A 19,579-nucleotide genomic window follows, 5' to 3' on the forward strand; every position below is an offset into this window, starting at 1 on the left:
AGTATCACATATAGCTAAGAAATAAAGATTTCCATCTTCATCAACTGACAGTGTTTGAATCATTACCTTGTCATTTGGGGTTGGGTTGGAAAACTAATCAAGCAGAAAGAAAAACTTCTGCTCTAGGAGGGCAGAATGTTATTTCCAAATTTCTATTAAAAACTAATTAAATATTATTACTATCAAAATGGAACATTAATATTAAATAGTATTATGTATTATCAATTATTAATATTTCTTCTCATCAAAGGAAGTGAGTGTCATCTTATTTCCATCATTATGTTGCTGAGAAATCTAAATATGAAGAATTATCAAGACAAGAATTATCAAGTTTTAATGTATCAATGTGTCAGAGTGGGGCAAATCCTTCTTGTCTGCCATGGCTCTAATTCAGGAAAATAATAAAGCATATTCCTGACTTAAAGTGTACAAGTAGTGTCCCTCATACCAGTTTATAAAGTGTGGTGCATACTGGGATACTGATAGTTCCACCACTTGTACATATGCAAATTGCAGGAAGTGATTTAGTGTTATTAGATTTTATTTACTTTTACAGGAAGTACGTTCAGACTGATTCTATCATCCACCCATAGCCAGGACTGACAGTGATTTGACTACAATTAAAAACAAAGCTCAAACTAGTCACATAAAGGGACCTTCTTGAAAAATCTTTTAAACTCCTCTGTGCTAGTTGTTCCTGGTAAGGAGGGGCATTATTGTACTGAGAGCAGCCCTTTTCCACCAGCATTAAAAAACTATGATTCATTTTGGTTTTAAATGAGAAATTAAGGTTAAAGTTTTCATATTAATTAATTAAATCTGCAACCTCTGAGGAAAAGAAAAAAGAAACTAAAGCCTTAGTTTTGTTCTTGCTTTCTTTTGCTTATTGCTCCAGTTTTCACTAGTAGCTGGGAGGTGACTATTGAAATAATTAGGTGCTTTCGCTGTGCTGAAAAGTTCCCACTGCCATCTGGTTGGGTTTCTTTTGCAACTTTTAAAACCTCAGTCTAAAAGCATGACATAGTCTTAACAATGCATAGAGGCTGGATCCGCAAGAGCTGTGAGAAAGACCCAGAAATGCCTTACAAGCTGAATTTAAAATAAATATTCTTTTATGAATAGTACAGAGCAATAACACTGTTTATATCTGTTATGGTACTCTACTTTGGCATTACTCACCACTTCTTTCTGTAAAAGTGGCAGTAATCTACTGAATAGCTTGCAAAAATGTGCTGCATGGTTTAGACCCTACCCAGACCCCAAATGCAGTCTAATACACCCACAGGGGCCTTATCACTGCTTACAGGTTCTGTCTTCCAAGGAGTTTTAAATACATCAATGCAGTACAATCTGCATTGTCTCTTCTTGAGAAGAATCTCATACATATTTGTAGTTTCTATACAAAATTATTAATGCTCCTTATTACCCTTTTAAAATAGGGGAAAACAAAACCACTAACAGTGGTATTTTGAAGTTCTTGACATTCACAGTTGAAAATTATGAGAATTTGTCATACTGAAATAGCAAAAGAAAAAGATTATTTTGCAATTCAGATTTAAAGACCTATTTCTCATGAAGTGCATTGCTGAAGGTCATGAACTGGAATCTCAGTAAGTTGTTCTGATTTTTGGAATTCACTAATTAATCATATACAACATCCCTTTTATTATCAGTATGCAACAGCATTAAACTAGTTGTTTGGTGCCTAAGGAAAGGTCCCCTGGGATGCTTTCATGTCTGATGGATAACGGCATGTAATTACTTTTTTTGTCATGTATACACTACCATATGAATTAATTAAAACATATTAAATAGTAAGAAGATGCAGTTTGCCAAGTAAAACATTACATGATGGTAGAAAATATTTGTTTTCAAAAATTTCCTGTGATATATATTTTTAAAACTATATGATGTATGTGGAGTCCAGTGATGGTTTTTTTGAGACTGAGATGAAGACTTCATTTTCCTGCAAGAGTCTCACATTCACAAGTAGCCATTGAACAATATCTCCTACTGCATGTTTTAACAAGGACGGTTTTATCTTAAGTCTGTCTTCCTTTCCAAAAACTGGGGCAAGTTGAAATAAAAACAACTCTTTGTACTGATAAAAATGATATATCTGAAACACAGTGATGATGTATTTGTGTCCTTTCAAAGCTATATAGAGCATCTGTCAAGGAATGTAGACCTTGAGTGACTGCTTTTATTTCAAGAATATTTTCTCTCTTAATGGCCCCCTCTCTGGCTACAGGAGATGGACAGAGAAATTGTGAACTTAAGCAAAGATCAGAGATTGAAAATAGCATGAAGGGAAAATCACCGAGATGTGTACAGTGTGTATATGTGTTATCTGTGCAGCTTAGTTATAGGCTAGGAAAGAACACTCCTTGTGTGAAGATCCAATAATTAGAATTTATTTTTAGTCTAATTGAAGCTTTAGCAGTCTAGTCAAGATATAAAAACCTCTTATTAGTTTAATTACAATAATGCTAACACTAATAAGCCAACTCACCCAGATACTCTAAAGGTCTTTTAATAATTCAATAAAAATCAATATACGTAAGTAGCTGTCCAGTTCTTCTTACCTTCCCTATGCATTGTTACAGTGAGTTTTTAGCAGCCTAACTTCTTTGTTGGGAGCAGCATGGTAGGGATAGTGGAAGGTTATTTTGTTTTTTCTCCTTGGTCTTTGTGTATACTTGAGGTTATTTTTTGTATGCCTTAACTCAGTATGTTGGGTATGCTCTTGAAGTTGCTTCACAAGGCTAGATATATTGTGATTCCTTACGCTTTAGTGCTTTTCTCTTTGAGGGAGGACACACAGCTGTAGAAAGGTTGGCATAAATAAAAGTAATAAAATCCTCCAAAACAAAAACCCCAGTTTCAGAGGTAGATCATATGTATGTTACCTCTTTTTTACAAAAATTTTGCTGTTGGAACAAGGCTTTTTACTGGCTGTTGGCAACACCAAAGGCACAGGGGGTAAAGAGAAGAAAAAGTCAAAAATTATCTATAGAGGGTAGGAGTGGTAATGACTATAGTGGTGCTGTCAGCTGAAATAAATAATGTCGGAGATTGTGAAAAAATACACAATTTTGATTGAAGTTGATGTTTTACATCCTTTGTGAAATATGTCAGTTGGAAAAACTGCTGCAGTGGATTTGACAGAGCAAAGCAAAACACAACTGAAGTGATGATTTTGTGACTGACTAGAGTAACAATAGTAGTTAAACCATAGGCTTGCCAGATGATGAAGAGCCTAGAAATAGTAGTGAGAGGAGGAGGAGTAAGGACTGTGCCGGAGCCCCAAGATATTTTGTCCTCTTAGCAAGTGAGAAAAGGTATGTGCAAGAAGAGACATATAGAAGGATAATGTTATGGAAACCAAAGCACACAAGATACCGAAACCAGGCTGTAGGTGACACTGAAGGGACCCTGAAGAGAATAGGACCTTGGGAATATGATCAGGGAAGTGAGAGAGCATTTTTTTTAGAGCAATGAGCTGGGAAGTTCTGGTGTACTAAACACTGGAGCAGTTGGGAAGGAAGAGTTTGAGGATGAGTTAGTGTGTTTGATGGTGGAAGGAAAAAGCCCAATACTTTCACAGATGTGTAAGCTGGTGGGAGCTTGCTTCAAAGTTGTGGTCTGTTCTTTTTCTTTCAAAGAGTAAGAGCTGGTGAAGGGATGGGTTGAACACAGGAGGAGAGACAGGTGAGAGAAATCTGCAGACGGGACTAAACCTACTCAAGTAAAAATTATCTGAGGGAGGAAAACAGCAGAGAAGCTTGAAGTCAAAGGGAAAAGGTGAGAAAAGAAGGACTTGTCAGTGGAGGAATGACAAAGAGAAAGTAAAAGGACAGAACTTTTTTTCCTTTGTGATCCTGTCCAGGATACAGGATGGGTTGTGTTTGCTCTAAAGGTTTTAAGTCCACATTTACTTTTTCAATAGTGTTGATTGCTGTAATCGATCACTGTTCTTTTCCCTCTTTTATAGTCACTTAACAATTGAGTAACATCTGCTGAGCAGGTAAACGTGGGGGTTGGCATTTATAGGCTGTGCAGAAAGAATCTTTCATTAATATAATACCATGGGGATTTTATTTGTTTTGTTTTGAAATTGTCAGTCTAATCTACTGTGCTCTTGTGCTCAGAGTAATTTTTGATGCACTTATGAAATAATTTTTTATAAATAAAGCTTTGTATGCTCCTGTTCCCTCTCTTCCTAGGCATTTATTTATTTGTTGCAAAAATCCTGCAGGAGCGTCTCCCTGGCCATCATATAGCTCTGTAAGTGCAACCAGGGAGATCACTGGTGTTAGACACTATTGAGTTTTAAGGGAAATGGCTGGAGGCAGGATACTATTCATAAAGGATCCTCCATTCTGGAAATAACCTCTTCTCTTAACAGCCTGTATTTACTGACTTAGTACCAGACTCATTTGTTCTGGCAGGCTTTCGTGATGGATAAAGGCAGTAATGTATAGGGAGGCCTAAGGAGAGGCTTTGTTTGTTAGTGTGAGGCTTTGGCCAACAATGATTATTATAGATTGCAGGTCAAGTTCTCTTCTTATTAATGGGATTGTAAAACATAACTGGGAATTTTACTCTGGGGACGCAAACTCATTAGGGTGCAGGAGGAAGGAATACAGGGAAATATTTCTTTGGTTATATATTTTGCATTAATTTTGTTCAAGTGCTTGGGGGGATAAAGAAAGGCAGGGTTTTTTTCCATCTTTGGTGTTTTTGCAAGTATAAATAAATCATTGAAGTGCAGATTCCATAAACTTTTGCACTAACCAGTTTTCCCAGAGGTGCCCCTTTTATCTGTTCCGCTGGGAACAGAGCAGGTTGATGATCTCCATGACTACACTGTTGTCAGTACATCACAGCTGGTGGCTCAGTATCACATCACAGACTTGAAGCACACAAGCCTTTATTGTTGTATGTGTAGAGCCGTTGGAGTGGTGCATTTATCCTATTGAACTGACTTCAATATCTTACTGACTGAACAGTAAGACATGAATGTGCATTAATATGCTAACTAGGCTTTTTGGCAGGGGGAAATTAAGATAAATGTTGTAGGCTTTCTTAGATATTGAAATGCATCAGGTTTTCTGTTGTGCATTTATATCTAAAGGTGACATGCTGGTTTTGGCTGAGGTAGAGTTAATTTTCTTCACAGTGATTGGTATGGGGCTGTATTTTGGATTTGTTTTGAGCACAAGGTTGAAAATATAGAAATGTTTTTATTATTGCTGAGCGGTGCTTACACAGAGACAAGACCTTTTCTACTTTTCATACTGCCACACTTGCGAGGGACTGGGGGTGCATGGGAAGCTGGGAGGAGACACAGCCAGGACAGGTGACCCAAACTGACCAAAGGGATAGTCCATACCATATAATATCATGCTCAGTATATAAAGGAGGGGGGGAGGAAGAAGGGGGGGATGTTTGGAGCGATGGTGTTAGTTTTCCCCAGTCACTGTTACGTGTGATGGAGCCCTGTGCTGCTGGAGATGGCTGATCACCTGCCTGCCAAGGGGAAGTGGTGAATGAATTTCTTATTTGTGAATGAATTCCTGCTTGTATGTGTGGCTTTTGCTTTCCCTATTAAACTGTCTTTATTGCAACCCATGAGTTTTCTGGCTTTCACCCTTCTGATTCTTTCCCTGATCCTGCTGGTGTGGGAGTGAGTGAGTGGCTGCGTGGGGCTTGGCTGCTGGCTGGTGTTAAACCATGGCAGATGAATAAAAGGCTACACCAGGGTTTTCAATAAGTAAGCAGGATGAAAGGGTTTTTATTTTGGTAGATTTGAAAGAGAACAGATGTTGGGCTCCTTCCATGCTCCAGTTCAGTCTTCCTTGATCTCTAGTACCTTAACCTAATGTATATGAAGCTTGCATGAGGAGTGCTAAAAGGGGAATGGAATAGTATGCTTTTAGTGTGGTCAATCTCTGTGTGACTAGTTTTCATTTAACTGTTACTTTATCCTTTTTTGTATTAATTATGTTTATTTAGTATTAAAGTTGCAAACTGTTTGCTAGAGCAGCTTCTTATCTGCTGTGTGTCCCTGGTGTAGAGGGTCTTTAGGTGCCAATGTAACATAACCATGTGATATAGCAATAATAGAGAGCTGGGTGGGAAAGACTTTTGATTTCGACTGAGCATTTAAAAAATATGAGCAACATATTTGCAAATCCATTTGAAAAAAAAAAATCAGATTTGTTCAAATGAAACACTTCAAAGTTAACCTGATCAATTATGGGTTGTATTTTTTTTTCTATTTCTGGTATCAATTGAACAAGCAAGGTTTAAAAAAAAAAGGCAGTTTTAAATAAAACATTTTGCAAAACCGCAATACGTGGTATGTTGGCAAAATGAAAGCTTTTATTTAAAGTACTTCTAAATTAGAAGATTTTAATCAAATAAGCTCTGACTTTAATTTTTTCACTGCAAAATAAAAGTATTGGCATTTTGAGTCTCCTGTGGCTGTTTACCTACCAAAGCAATCATTAATATAGTTTTCAGAAAGTTCTATTTAATGCTTTTGAGGCTTTGGATCTTTAAGTAGAATTTTCTGAGGGTGCCAAAGCTGGGTTCTCAGCAGTCCGTTGACACTGAGAACATAAGGCCTCTAATTACTTGAAGATTGATGTTGTTACTTAAATACAAATCAACACCATTAATTTAATATAGAGTTGTGAACTGAAAGACACAAGTTGCGTCATTTGTTGTAGAAGCTGAGGCACATGTTGTAACTGTTGGCTGCTTCTGTGGACTGGACTTCTGTGTGCCCTATTTCACTTTCCATGCAAAACCAGCTGCTTCTGTGGTACTCTTATGATACCTTCACTTTTTTTTTTGGTGTTCTTAGATGATGATCACAAAATGTGTTTTGAGCCTTAGTATGCTCACTGTGTTCACTGTAAATACATGTTCATTTGTATATGTATGCATGTACATAAAAATTGCAAAATTACCTTTTCCAAGCCAGCACCTTGATAGAGTTGCGGTTCTTTCATGCCTGTAGATCTTTCAGGGAAAGGAAGGAGAGGAAACCAGTTGAAGTATATAGGCCATGAAATTCTTAGGAACTGAATTTGTGCAAAGTAGTATGAGGATGGCTAAACACCCTCAGCATTTGCAGTGGACACCTTCATGTTTTGTAGCCAATTATCCCCAGCTTCTCTAGCAGAATCCAGTGGGCAGAGAAACTGGGGAAAATAGAAGTTTTTTCCAAACTGAATGAAATCTGCAGAACTTACTACAGAATCACTAGTATTCAGTGTATCACATTGCTTTGTACTGGAAGGCAAATAAAGGATGAAAAAAGAGCAGGCAATGAGTGGAGTTGGTACATAGCTATTGATTTAAAGACACTGGGAAGATAAGAAGAATTGGGAGAGAGAATTGGTAAGCATACAACCTAAGCAGAAGTAAAATACAGAACTTAACACTGTTGACGTGTAGCATCACAGCATTAAGAAGTCAACCCTGATTTGAGTTTATATATACATTCTATTGATTTGAACTGTCATTAGACTCTGCAACAAAACACTTTTCCATCCAGGGATTTTATTTTCAACTCTGAAACACTATTGAAAACAGGGAGGAAATCAAATCTAATGAGCAGGGAAAAAACCCCCAAGCCAACAATCCACCCTTTTGATTTTTAGCATATTTTGGTAACAAGGTTCAATGGCACATTGCATGACGATATAACTAGGTGTACAGAGTGTCTCAGCAATGATGTCTGTATCATTAGTATTACAGGAGCAGTGTGCTACTGAGCACTTCCAAATTAATATAGATTTTCTTCTTTGCAGTGTAAGAATACTGTGCAGAATTCTTTTTGTTATTGGTAGTGCTTTCTCTGTCTTACCATTTCTTACCTGTTACCAGAAATATGTCTAATTTTGCAGCCCAAGAGAGTACCAAACCCAATTAGGTGTTGAAGTCTATGCCTGCAGTGATTTATGTCTGGAGTTTGCTCTAGGACTTTATACTGTAACAGGTATTCTGCCCCAGGAAGTATTTTATCAAGTTTCAAGTTTTTCTGTGAGAGCAGGTATTTATATAAATGAGATCCTTTCAGGTTCCTTTCAGATATGGTGTCTATATGTATCTATATACTCATATGTATGTAGACGTATACAGATATATATGTTTATGTATATTAAAATACTGGTTGGCTACTTTATAGTTCTAAGAGAAACTTACACTAAGTTCCAGTGTCATTTCAGATCTTGCCATATTCCTTACAGTTTATTCCCAAACAACAGTTCCCGTTAGATCAAAGGCATATAGTGTGCATATAGTTGTGTGTTTGTGTACTGCTGACTGCAGTGACTGTGCAGGGTGGAGTGATGGATAGCATTGCAGTGCTGAGATAGTTGGTCTGCTGTTTGCCATATTGGTTTGTTGGGTTTTGTTGTTGTTGTTATTTAAATCATAGGGACAACATCAGAGGCACTTCAAAAGGAAAGATGTAAGCCAATGTAATCTTCTTTGTAACTCCACTAACAGCTGTTCACAGAAAGCTCATGGTGCTTCTGTTGTTTGAACACTTCAAGCAGTTTTTTTAAAAGAAGAAAGCAAAAAAACTTTCCAAAATGCATTGGTATTTAAGTAACTCTTTATCCCACTACCGATGGAAGTGAATTGCAGTGTAGAGAGATTGCAAAGAACACTGCTGAATTTTACTTGTTTTCCTCTTTGCCTTGTTCACAGATATTGATGAGTGTGCTGAAGGACGGCATTACTGTCGTGAGAATACCATGTGTGTAAATACACCAGGATCCTTTATGTGTGTTTGCAAAACAGGATATATACGCATTGATGATTATTCATGTACAGGTAAGAACTGTGTATTTGTGGATGGAAATAACAGGGTCATAGTCTTTAAGAGCATTGATATGATTCTTCTAAAGTTAGTCTTTGTTCAAGTCACAGAGCATCTAAATGAAATGTTAAACAGAATAGACACCAAAATAGTTAAAAAATACAATGCAGAAAAGCTTATTCATTTTACAGATTATATGTATATCATATTGTTTACCTGAAATTGTAAGGCAGTCTGGAGTGTTTCATAGTTCTGTGTGGTTTTGGGTGCTAATCAAAAAGGTGAAGGGAGGAGACTGAAGGGAAAAATAAACAAGCCGAAATAGTACTATGTTTTATACCAGTTCAACTTGGAGTATAATGACTCCACTGCAAACTTTTGATGGTGTTAAATTTGCATGATGTTAGAAGTGGCTGTGTTGTCCTGGCTCGCTCAGGTTCCCCAGGTGAATCCTGAGGTCAGAGGGCAGGAGTTCTGCTTGCCTTGAACCAGTGGACAGCATGGTTGGTCTTATACCTGTATCGTCAGTGGATGCTCTAGGGGAAGTGTTTGGTTCATCCTGACTTTCTGTCTTCTAGTCTTCTTTTATTGCAAGGTATTTTAGAGTTATGGAATGAACACTGAACATTTCAAACAGTCTTCGGAGCCAGGTTGATCCTAAGTGTTCCTGGGAGAATGCATTTTTTCCCTCTAGACAGATAAAGGAAATATGATTTGATGATGTGGCATGTTTTCTCAGTGAACAAAAATGCATGTGAACAAAATAGTACCACTATTTTTTTGTGCACAGGGGAACACATTAACTCTTTCTATAAAAGGCTATATTTGTTCAGTAAAGCTGTCTTGAAGTTCATATTATCCTGCAGTAGCTGGCTATAAATGGATGAGTGTATTCCGAATGTGAAGGCAGCACTTGAAGTTAGCTTCCAAATGTATTTAGTTCTGTCTGTTGTGTCTTGGCATTTTTGAGCATCAGTTATATGTCTTGGTGCAGAAACAGCTTCTTCACAACTGGTATGATTTGCTTGCCCAAACATGCACAGTGCTCAGGGACATGCATTTCAAACCACATACATATTATTTTTGTGCATAGTATCTTATCTGTAGTTGTCATTCATCTCACATACACTGGCAAGCACTGTTTTACTGCAGTAAGCCCAGTTCTTAAAGGACCAAGTTATAGGCTGCTTGCAACAGGTCCTTTCTGAAGCAATCAGTAAGTTTCTGATCACTCTTTTATGTCTTCCACACTCAGCTGAGTAAAGAAATTGTTTCACTACCTACCAAGAGTGAATACTGGGATTATTTTAGGACTGACTTTATGTAAATCCCTGTGATACCTTTTCTGCTTTGACTTTCTGCTTGACTTTCCTTAACTTGCTGTTCTGATAGTGCAAATAGTGAACCATCACCAACAACTTACTAGGAACATTTGGTGCCTATAAATATAATAAAGGTATTTCTCAAGACTCCACACATTGCATTCTTCATATTTTCTGAAATGTACTGCTATGAAATTCAGTGTAGTTCAAGAGCTCTGGACAGTCAAACTTGTGTGAAATGTGCTGGAAATCCATTATAGATCTTACGTTCCAAACTGAATTTGGCTCCACATTTGTAAATAATAGTTTCCTGTGAAATCAGTGTGATGGGTGATGTAATAAATGATTTATTTTCCACCTTTGCCTCAACCAAGCTGGGAAAAGTTAATGCAGAAGGAAGGAAAGTAGATTAAATAGTTTCAAATCTGAAGACGTGATAGACCAGCTGAACTGTAACTCCCGCAGTGATTTTCTGTATGTCTGAGCAATACCACTCACTGTTATTTGGGACCTAGAATTTTTCTGGAGTTAAATTATAGTGAATTTTGGACACTGTAAGGCAATCATGAGGATACAGTCCCTGCTGGGTGTTAGAATTTCAACAAATGGCAACCTAACATTATTAACTGCATATGTCACAAAATAATTGTTTTCTTTCTGGTTCCACAAAGTGTGTTAGCACCTCCAGTGGAGACACTGGTTAGTTACTGAAGTATATAGACTTATGAGACTCTTACATGACATTTACACCAAACAATTAGTAAGTGAAAAGTTAGTTATGTCTCAAAAATTGAAGAAAACACAGGATACATTTAAAGTAATGTACTTAGATCAGTAAATGGCATTCTGTGCTTTAGTCTGTATGAGTGACAGAGCATTTACATTATAGCACTGTAGCAGGTGACAAGTGTATATATTTGTACATGAGACTGCTATAATTTTTTTATCCCTCAGCATAGTTTTGCTAGTTTGGCCATCTATTAAAGCTCCTGATTTTGTAGACTTTCATGTGCACTCATTTGGACAGATATAAGTCTGAGGGTTAAAATGAACACAAGTAAGGAGGGTATGTTGCTGTGGCTTTAACATGGAGTTTATGGAAGTTTTAAACCACTAGATTGCTTAGGATTGTCTCTCTTGAAGAACCATTCTCTGTTCTGAGAACCAGGAAAATCTCTGTGTAGGAGAAAAGCCGATCATGTTCAAAAGACATTGCTGAAATATGTGTATGTTAATAAATCAGTGCAAAATAACAGTGAGAAATCGAGTTTATGATGCTAATGACAATCCTTTGCTGTCCTGCAGACAGACCAAAAGGTTCAGTCCAGACTTTTATGATTAGGTGTAGTAGAAGTTTCATAAGAATGATTTTCTCTTACAGCATAATGAGGTATTTTAAAGCAAGTAGTTTACAAGAAAAACTCACTATAATTGCCTTTATTGTCTTTGGTTAGTTGGTTGGTTGATTTTCGTTTCAGTGGAGTGTTAAGGACATTCGGCTTAACAACTAGGACTTGAGAAGGAAAAATATTTTCCAAATCTGTTTTGTTTAGAGAATCAAGGCAGTAGAGCATGTTAGGGATCTCAACCTTTTTCAGCCAACCTTGCATTTGCCCTATTTAAGTCCACCAACTTAATCTACTTTTTACAATTGTAGCAAGTAGAAATCTTTGCGCTTTGAGAATGGAGATACCAACTTGTCTATGCTCAGCACACCTCACTGTGCATCACAAGCTCATGGTTTATTCACTGCAACTGGGAATTATTTTGGTTAAGCTCAATTTTCTTATCATAAACGTGCTAGTTCTTGAAATTAAGGGCATAAACCAAGTGTTTTTATCTGGCAGGAAAGCAGGACAGTAACAAGGAAAGCAATCAGGATAGACCAAAGAGACAGACATTAAGGAGATATTTTTTAAAGGTTTTGTGAAGAATATCCTGTTTAACTTGGCATATCTGTGACAGTAAGGCTGTGCACTGTCCTTAACAGAATTTTCTGTTTTCTATATTTCTTTTTTGTTCTAATAATCAGTTTTATTTTCGAAACTACACAGCATAATTGATGTATCCCATAGTCCTTAAAAAGACATGGTGTTTATATCTGGCAAAAAATGAAAAGTATGAAATGTGTCTGTGAAAGAAATGGTATTTTAAAACCAATTCAAACACAAATATACAAAATATGTTTACATTCATACCATTGGACAGTCTCTGTTTTATGTAATTTGTGCAAAAAGTGGGTATTATGCATTGCTTTTTTTTATTTCCTTCAAGATATCTGGAATCATCAGCTTTGACAGCATCACTTCTCAGCTACTGCAGAAAGGTGTTATAGAGATGCCTCTTGCCAACTACTCATGAGAGCCATGCTGCAGAAGCCTCACACAGACATCTCTTGTGTGCAAAGGCAATCCTGAGTATTTTAGGGGCACCTTGGAGCTGCAAGCATACTACAAAGACTGTCAAGGGCTCCAGGACTACATGGGTGTGGTTATATAGTATGCAGTTCTGTCCAAATCTCTTAGTACTTGTGTACAGAGAGTCTGATGCACTTTGCGTTTTGTCAATGTTTGCAATAAATGTAATCATTCGACCCTCTTTTGCCTTCTGCAGAAGTTAAAGTTCTGAGTGAGTTTCTGTTTGCCTCATTGGCAATTCTGGCTTTAATTTGTCAGCTGAAATATCAATGAAACTCAAGAGGAGGCATTTTTTTAATCCAGTTCATGAATAACAAGAATAGGGCAAACAAGTGACAATTGACCCTGTGTGTTACTAAATGTTAAATTTTTAAAATATGTTTCAGGTCACAGTTCCCAGTAATGCTGTGTAATCGAATCCAGTTATGGAACTGTAGCTGTGCATAAAATAGCTGACACTTTAAACTGGACCAGAAGCTCTGGTAGCACATCCTTGGCAATGTTACTAAGCAGGAAGAAAATGATCTGTAGCTCGGCATTAATATGTCACTGTTTGTACAGGACAGCTGAAGCACAGGAAGGAGGTGTTGAGAAATTATACCTGACCCTGATTAGGCAGGTTATGATATGAGTGACATCCACACAACTTGTTGGCAGACTAACATAACATGCCTTATTGTTCCATCCTATGAACACATATATAATTTAGCAGTCATTGATCAAAATAGAAAAGAGACATAAAATCAGTGACATTGAAGAGTTTTTCTCCTGTGCAAGACATTTGAAAGGAAATCTGTGCTATCCATCTCTATCAGAGTTGTGCACAGAAAAGACTGATTTAGGCAGCATATAGCTGCTTCCTAAACAGCTCTGGTTTCATTCGTCCAGGTATTTTTATTGCAAGTTTTACAATAGATCTGAATTACATTTTTATTTTCAAGACAAAGGATGTAATGAAGACATCAATTTCAGATTTCGTTATTTGCATTCATCTTGGAAGCAAAATTCTCAGGTTTAGATTGAATTAGTCACAACGATATTTACACAGAAATCTGTTGTTCGTGACTGATTTTTATGTTCAGAAATCAGTCATAGCTCTGAGGAGAGATGGGTCCTAAGTTGCATCCATATGCCAAATGGGTGAAGAAACTGCAAATTAAAGGCATAAAAAATATGCCCTGGGCTACCATGAGTTGGTATCTTACATTGGTATTGTTTCATTCCCCTTCCACTTTGCTTCCCAGAACCTGAAATGTAATGATGTTGCACTGGGGGAAGGAAGACAGAAAATGGCATGAGTCTCTGCTGGGGTAGTTTTATATGTGTAGCAGTACTGCTGCACCATTACAGTTAGCTATGATCAAATCTGAATGCTTCAGTATTTTCTGGAATAATAACACTCACATCTTTACTGTGCATGAGATTATAAAAATACATGGGCTGTTTTCTTGCCTGGAAAAAAGAAAGTTTTCCTTCTGGAAATAAGGAAGAAGTCAGTGTCAATTCCAGTCTTTTGGGCTGCTGTGTAATCTGCAGCTGGTGGCAACGGTTTGAGCAGTGCAGTACATATCTTTTCCTCCACCACTTATTACTATTTTTTAACGGAAAAGGGAGAAGTTAGGAAATGAGAGATGAGAACTCTCTCTTTTTCACATTTGGCTCTAACATTGAAGAGTTCAGACTAGCACCAGTGGATAGTTAATCATGTTTAGTCTCAACAGTTGTCTTTAGTTTTCTGGCTGGGGACCACTCATCTATCTAAGTAACCCAACAAAAATGGAGCAGGAGAAAGAAGATCCCTTGAGACTTAATCCATCCTCCCTAGACTGTGTTAAGGCAGAGGAAGATGCATACCCAGGCCTGAAGAGGCCATGGATTTTTTGTGCCACAGATGATTTTTAAGACCCTGTTTCTGTGCAAAATCGTGGGCCACCTTTGTTTTTGGGGTTGTTTTTTTGGGGGGAGGGGTTTTGTTTGTTTGTTTGCTTTTGTTTTAGTTTTTGTTTTCAATTCAGCATAAAAGGGGGCAGTGGCACTGATGGAAGTGCCTCTCCTGTGGGTGGAAGTCCCAGAGATGATGTGCGGGAGGTAACACAGAGACTGTCCTCCCCAGGGGCTGTCTCATGTTTCGCATTTAGTGGTGCTGGAGGGGCAGGCATTGGGGGTCTTCATAAGTACCCTAGGATGGTATATTCGGTTGACTGTTCCTGTATTTGTTGGCTGGGTAAAATGATAAATAACTGAATGTAAGAAGGACATAAGAAGCGTTAGTATATAAGCCAGAATCTTTGAATTAATGTTTGTACATGCTGTAATCTGAGGTTTACTAAATTATGTATTACATGTTTCTGGGGTTTTTTTTCCTGTTTGTGTTTTGTGGGGTTTTCTGGAGGCTTTTTTTTTTTTTTGAGAGAAGTGATTAATCTACAACATTTTACCCTGACACTAGTGAAGTTTTACAATTGCACTGTACTTCAGCAGGAAATACATGTGAATTTTTTACTGATTAATTATTAAAAGCATACCAGGCAGGTTGCAAATTGCAGCCTACTTCTTCCAAGCTTTGTCTGGCCACATGAGCAGCCATGTCCATCCTTGTAGTAGTGCTGAGCAGTGTGGGACCACTGCCAGACATGGAGGTGGGCACTTACATATGTGTTTTAAGTATATGCAGACAGTGTAACCCTTTTTCATAACCATTTTGCAAAATCCATTCCAGATTACTTTGTCTTTCCTTTTCATTTTCACTTAAGCTGAGCCATGCTGATTTTTTCCTACTGCTTGCTTTTAGAAAATAATAACTAAGAAACCAAAGGGTTTGGCAAGCGAGGTGAAGATTCTAAGTCTGTGAGGCCATTATTGTGCATTACAGCCTGGTACCATGACATTTGTACTTCTTTGTTTCTTTTATGATTTCTAAAAAAAATTGTGAGAGATTTTTATATAATATATCATGACTGTGTTTGGAACATTTGGAGAGTTTGTTCTTCAGAGCCAAGCTAGACAGAAGGGATGAAGTAGTTCTTTAGAATCATAGAATGGTTTGGGTTGGGAGGGTCCTTAAAGACCGTCTAATTCCAACTCCAGTGCCATAGGCAGGAATACCTTTCACTAGATCAGGTTTCTCAAAGCCCATGGCTCTGTTCTTTAGTCTTTTTGACTTGGACATATAGAAAGACCTACTCAAAGCAATGAAGAACGTGTTGAATTCACCAGACTTTAACTAGGTGTATCCAGCTGGACCTTGCTAGACCTCCCTCCTCCACCACCCCATCCTACCTAAGTCTTTGTGAGTCTCAGAGATTCTGCTAACAACATTTTTCTGAATATGGTGTCAATGCTTTCAGCATCATTTAATTTTTTTTTCTGCAATATCCTCTCACAGTAAACTGAAGTCCTAATAATTGTTTCCACATAAATTACTGAGAAGCATGGTGGTAGCAAGCTGAGTGACACCTGAAATGTTAATTCTTGGGAATACTGCCAGCTCTGCATATTTTGCAAATTAAATTAAATCAAATCACAAATCTGTTGCAATTTGGAAAGGATTCCAACATTAAAATAATTAAGAGTCTGGGGAGATTGACTTGATATATGGAAAAGATTTAAGGAGAAAACTACACACTTAGCTGCATAATGGTGATGAATGTGCAAAAAGTAGGAATTATGGTAACAATAATACAAATTAATACAATAATACAAATTAATAATTACTTGGGAATTTCAATAGTAAGGGGGAAATGTAGGGGAAATTATCAGCCTGCAGTGTGTGGCCAGTACCTTTTGACATTAGTTTTTCACATCTGACCAATATTCTTTGCTCTTCATTGATACTGTGCGATGACTGAAAAAATTCACCTCGACATAATGTATAGAGAACACATTGCCATACTTAGTCCGATCAGCAGTCCTGCATCTGATACTCTTTTGTCTATCTTTTGGCCTTTTTTTCCCATGCAGTCATTAATGTTGGCTGCTCAGTTGTTATCCTCTGGGTCTTGCAAGCTGCATTTGTTTTTGAGTGGGAATAAACTCCCTGTCACGTGGGGGTTTTTGTTAACATAGTACTCTGACGCACTTTGGATGAATGATTCCTCTTGGCATCTAGAAACTCAAGTTCATAAAAGTGCATCTGCCTGTGGGCTCCTGTTCAGATTTCATTGGTTCATTTTTGATTTGTAAATCCATCAATTGTTTGAGACATAAACAGTTGGAAAATCTCCTGGTTTTTTCCTGTACTGTGCAGCAGAAGTGATGCTTAATGGCAGGGATATTTGAGAAAGTTTTGTTGAATTTCTTGTGAGGTTACTGAAGGTAAAATCCATCTTTATTCCCTAGAGCACAGATCTGATCAGATGTTTGGGACAAGTTCATTGGTGGGTTCTGACATGGCGTGGAAAATGGTTTTGCATCAGTGTACATTGGTAGGATTTCAGCTAGCTGTGAAATGTGGGTATTTTACAATATCATGTATTGCTAGCTATTTTTGTTTCAAGCTGTACATTTCAGTTCCCACAAATTAGTTCTGAGAACTGAAGAGGAATGCCTCTCTGTATTTAAAGTGATAAATAAAATCTAGCTGGCATGTGAGGCATGTGGGCTATGTTTTAGCACCTACACCAACCTCTTCTAAGAGTGATGTGGTTGTCTGAGTTTCCATGGACAAAAGCTACTGTAAAACTGATGTAATCCAGAGCTGAATGGAAGTCATCCAGCTTCTATGTTTAAAGCTGTATGCTTGTCCCCAGTTAATTAAAGTATAAAATTGGCCTGGTTTTTCAGGCCTGCTTTTTTAGACACACAAATGCATCCAGAAGACATCCTGAAGAGCTGATAGTACTTAGGGCATTGGTAAATGAGACCACATTTTAATAAGTGACTAAATATGGCCTCAGTATGTAACTTTACTCAGCACTGCTGTATACCCTTTACCCTTCACTGCTGCAAAGAAGTTACAAAATTAGTTTGTGACCTCAGAGTAGTCATATGCTTATAGTGTCCCAGCTTGGTTACTTGAAAATACTGTAATATGAGACATGATGACAATAAAAAAGCTAATTTCGTCCCATTTTTTCCCTTTACTTATTTTTTATTAATTCAGCAACATTTCAAGTTTTCCTCAAGTTCTGCAGCTTGTAGAACAGCTGAGCATTGACTGTGCTTAAAAAAAGACAGAATGATTGTGCAGTATGCTGCAAGGGACAGAGCAATAAACAAGCATACTGACAGGGGCTGGTTGTAACATCACTATAGTGATGGCATGATACCACAGCTTGAATAAGGAAATGTTTTCGTCAGCAAAGCACCAGAGAATATAATGATGTGGGCAAGATGAACCATCTGTCTCTCCGTCTCTAATTTTGTTGATACACCCCCCACCCCCCTGCCCAATTATGGTAGAAGTAACATGCATGCAAATGCATTATCACACCATGCAATCCAAACTCCACAGGGGCAGTGGTGTCCAGCTATACTACTGGTGTTGCTATTAGTAATAAACAAGTCAGCTTCTGTGCATAGAGCATTTTAACTCAAAGCCTATTTGATTTGGGTTTCTATTACTTGGCCCAGTTTCCATTCTGCTTTATAGTATGTCAGTATACATGAAGCTCTCAATCTTCTTTCAGGATAAATTCTCTCCAATATCCACTTTCTAGCTGTACGATAATTCACAAAGCTAATAAAGGAATGATCACTGAGACTGAGCTTGTTGCTATGCAACTGCATTACTAAGATAACAACGCAAACCATTTTTATATATCTGCTGTATCTTATACAACTGAACTCATTTATACTTTATTTGGATTGAATCAGGTTACCCTTCACAACTTAGTTTGGAGGCTGTTTCAGCTTGGAATGAGAATTTTTTTTTCCTAGAGGATAGTTTTTAGATCCCATTTTCTCCTTGGTTACTGACCCAGTTCATGACAACTGTTCATCTGGCTATGCAATTATACCAGGATGGATTTCTCAGCTGATCAAAATCCAGCGCATTTTTAAAGAGTCGTTGGTAGAACATGATTTGACTTGTTAAACAGAAAATGGATTCCCTTGACAAAGACACAAATGTGTGATGTTCAGTATTGAATGCTTAATTCTTTAAGAGAAATCATTATTTTGCCAAATGTATATGTATGGTGTATGTGTGCATATCTATATATCTGTATCTATCAATGCATCATAGAGCTCTATTCCCCATTAGCCTTAGGAACAGAGGATGGTAAAAGGTAGTATATCAAAAGCAAGGGTCTATTTTGCATTTCTACAGTTTCTGTATACTGTTTAAAATCTGTCTTTCTGCAGAAGCAGACATCAGAATTGATTATTTTGTTTTACGAGGAATATTTTGCATTCTTAGTGTGATGAGGAATTTTTCAATGTATAAAAGGCAGTACGGATACCAACTTGAGAATATACTCAGTTTGAAACTAACTCAGAAAAGAGTGAGATCTTTCTTTTATGTAAAAATTCTGAAATTACAATATTTCCAAACATTAACATTGCTCAATATTTATATCACAGTATTACAACAGACACTCAGTGTACCTCCTCTTCTTGGTGTTCTGAACCCCTCTGCAGCTTTAAATCACCCTGTGTCCCTTGGCAGCTTCTACAGTGCAGTTATGTGCTGTGTCAGTACAATATGATTGGAAACTAGAGTTGTAGGGGTATAGCAAAATTAACACAGTATATTGTAAAAATAGAAAATCTGACAAATCATACAGCACTGAATGAATTATTCATTCCATAGCTAATTACATTGACTCTTTATGTTAGAATTTTACTGTCGTTGACACAGGAGATGGAATTCAGTTTGCAATTAAGACACCCCAATGTACATCTCTTCATCTAAACTCGCATTATAATCAGCAGAGGTCAAGGATTCAGCTGGATCCAACTCAGTTGTCTGTTTACAGGTTCTAGGCAATCCACAAGACAGGATTAGCAGATCCAATTTAAGACCTACCTTGTAGGTCTTGCATTTTTGAGTTCTGCTG

At 37.4% G+C, this 19,579-nt stretch overlaps 1 protein-coding gene across 2 annotated transcripts in view; it reads left to right on the forward strand.

Annotated features, from left to right (window-relative positions):
* Window positions 1–19,579, forward strand: part of NELL2 (neural EGFL like 2) — a 135,951-nt gene that overhangs the window by 64,978 nt on the left and 51,394 nt on the right. For both annotated transcript variants that reach the window (XM_064655844.1, XM_064655845.1), the window contains exon 13: window positions 8,731–8,856. In XM_064655844.1, coding sequence (XP_064511914.1) covers window positions 8,731–8,856 — 126 coding nt within the window. The remainder of the gene's footprint in view (window positions 1–8,730; window positions 8,857–19,579) is intronic.

This window comes from Pseudopipra pipra, chromosome 5, assembly GCF_036250125.1.
Source record: "Pseudopipra pipra isolate bDixPip1 chromosome 5, bDixPip1.hap1, whole genome shotgun sequence".
NCBI lineage: Eukaryota > Metazoa > Chordata > Aves > Passeriformes > Pipridae > Pseudopipra > Pseudopipra pipra.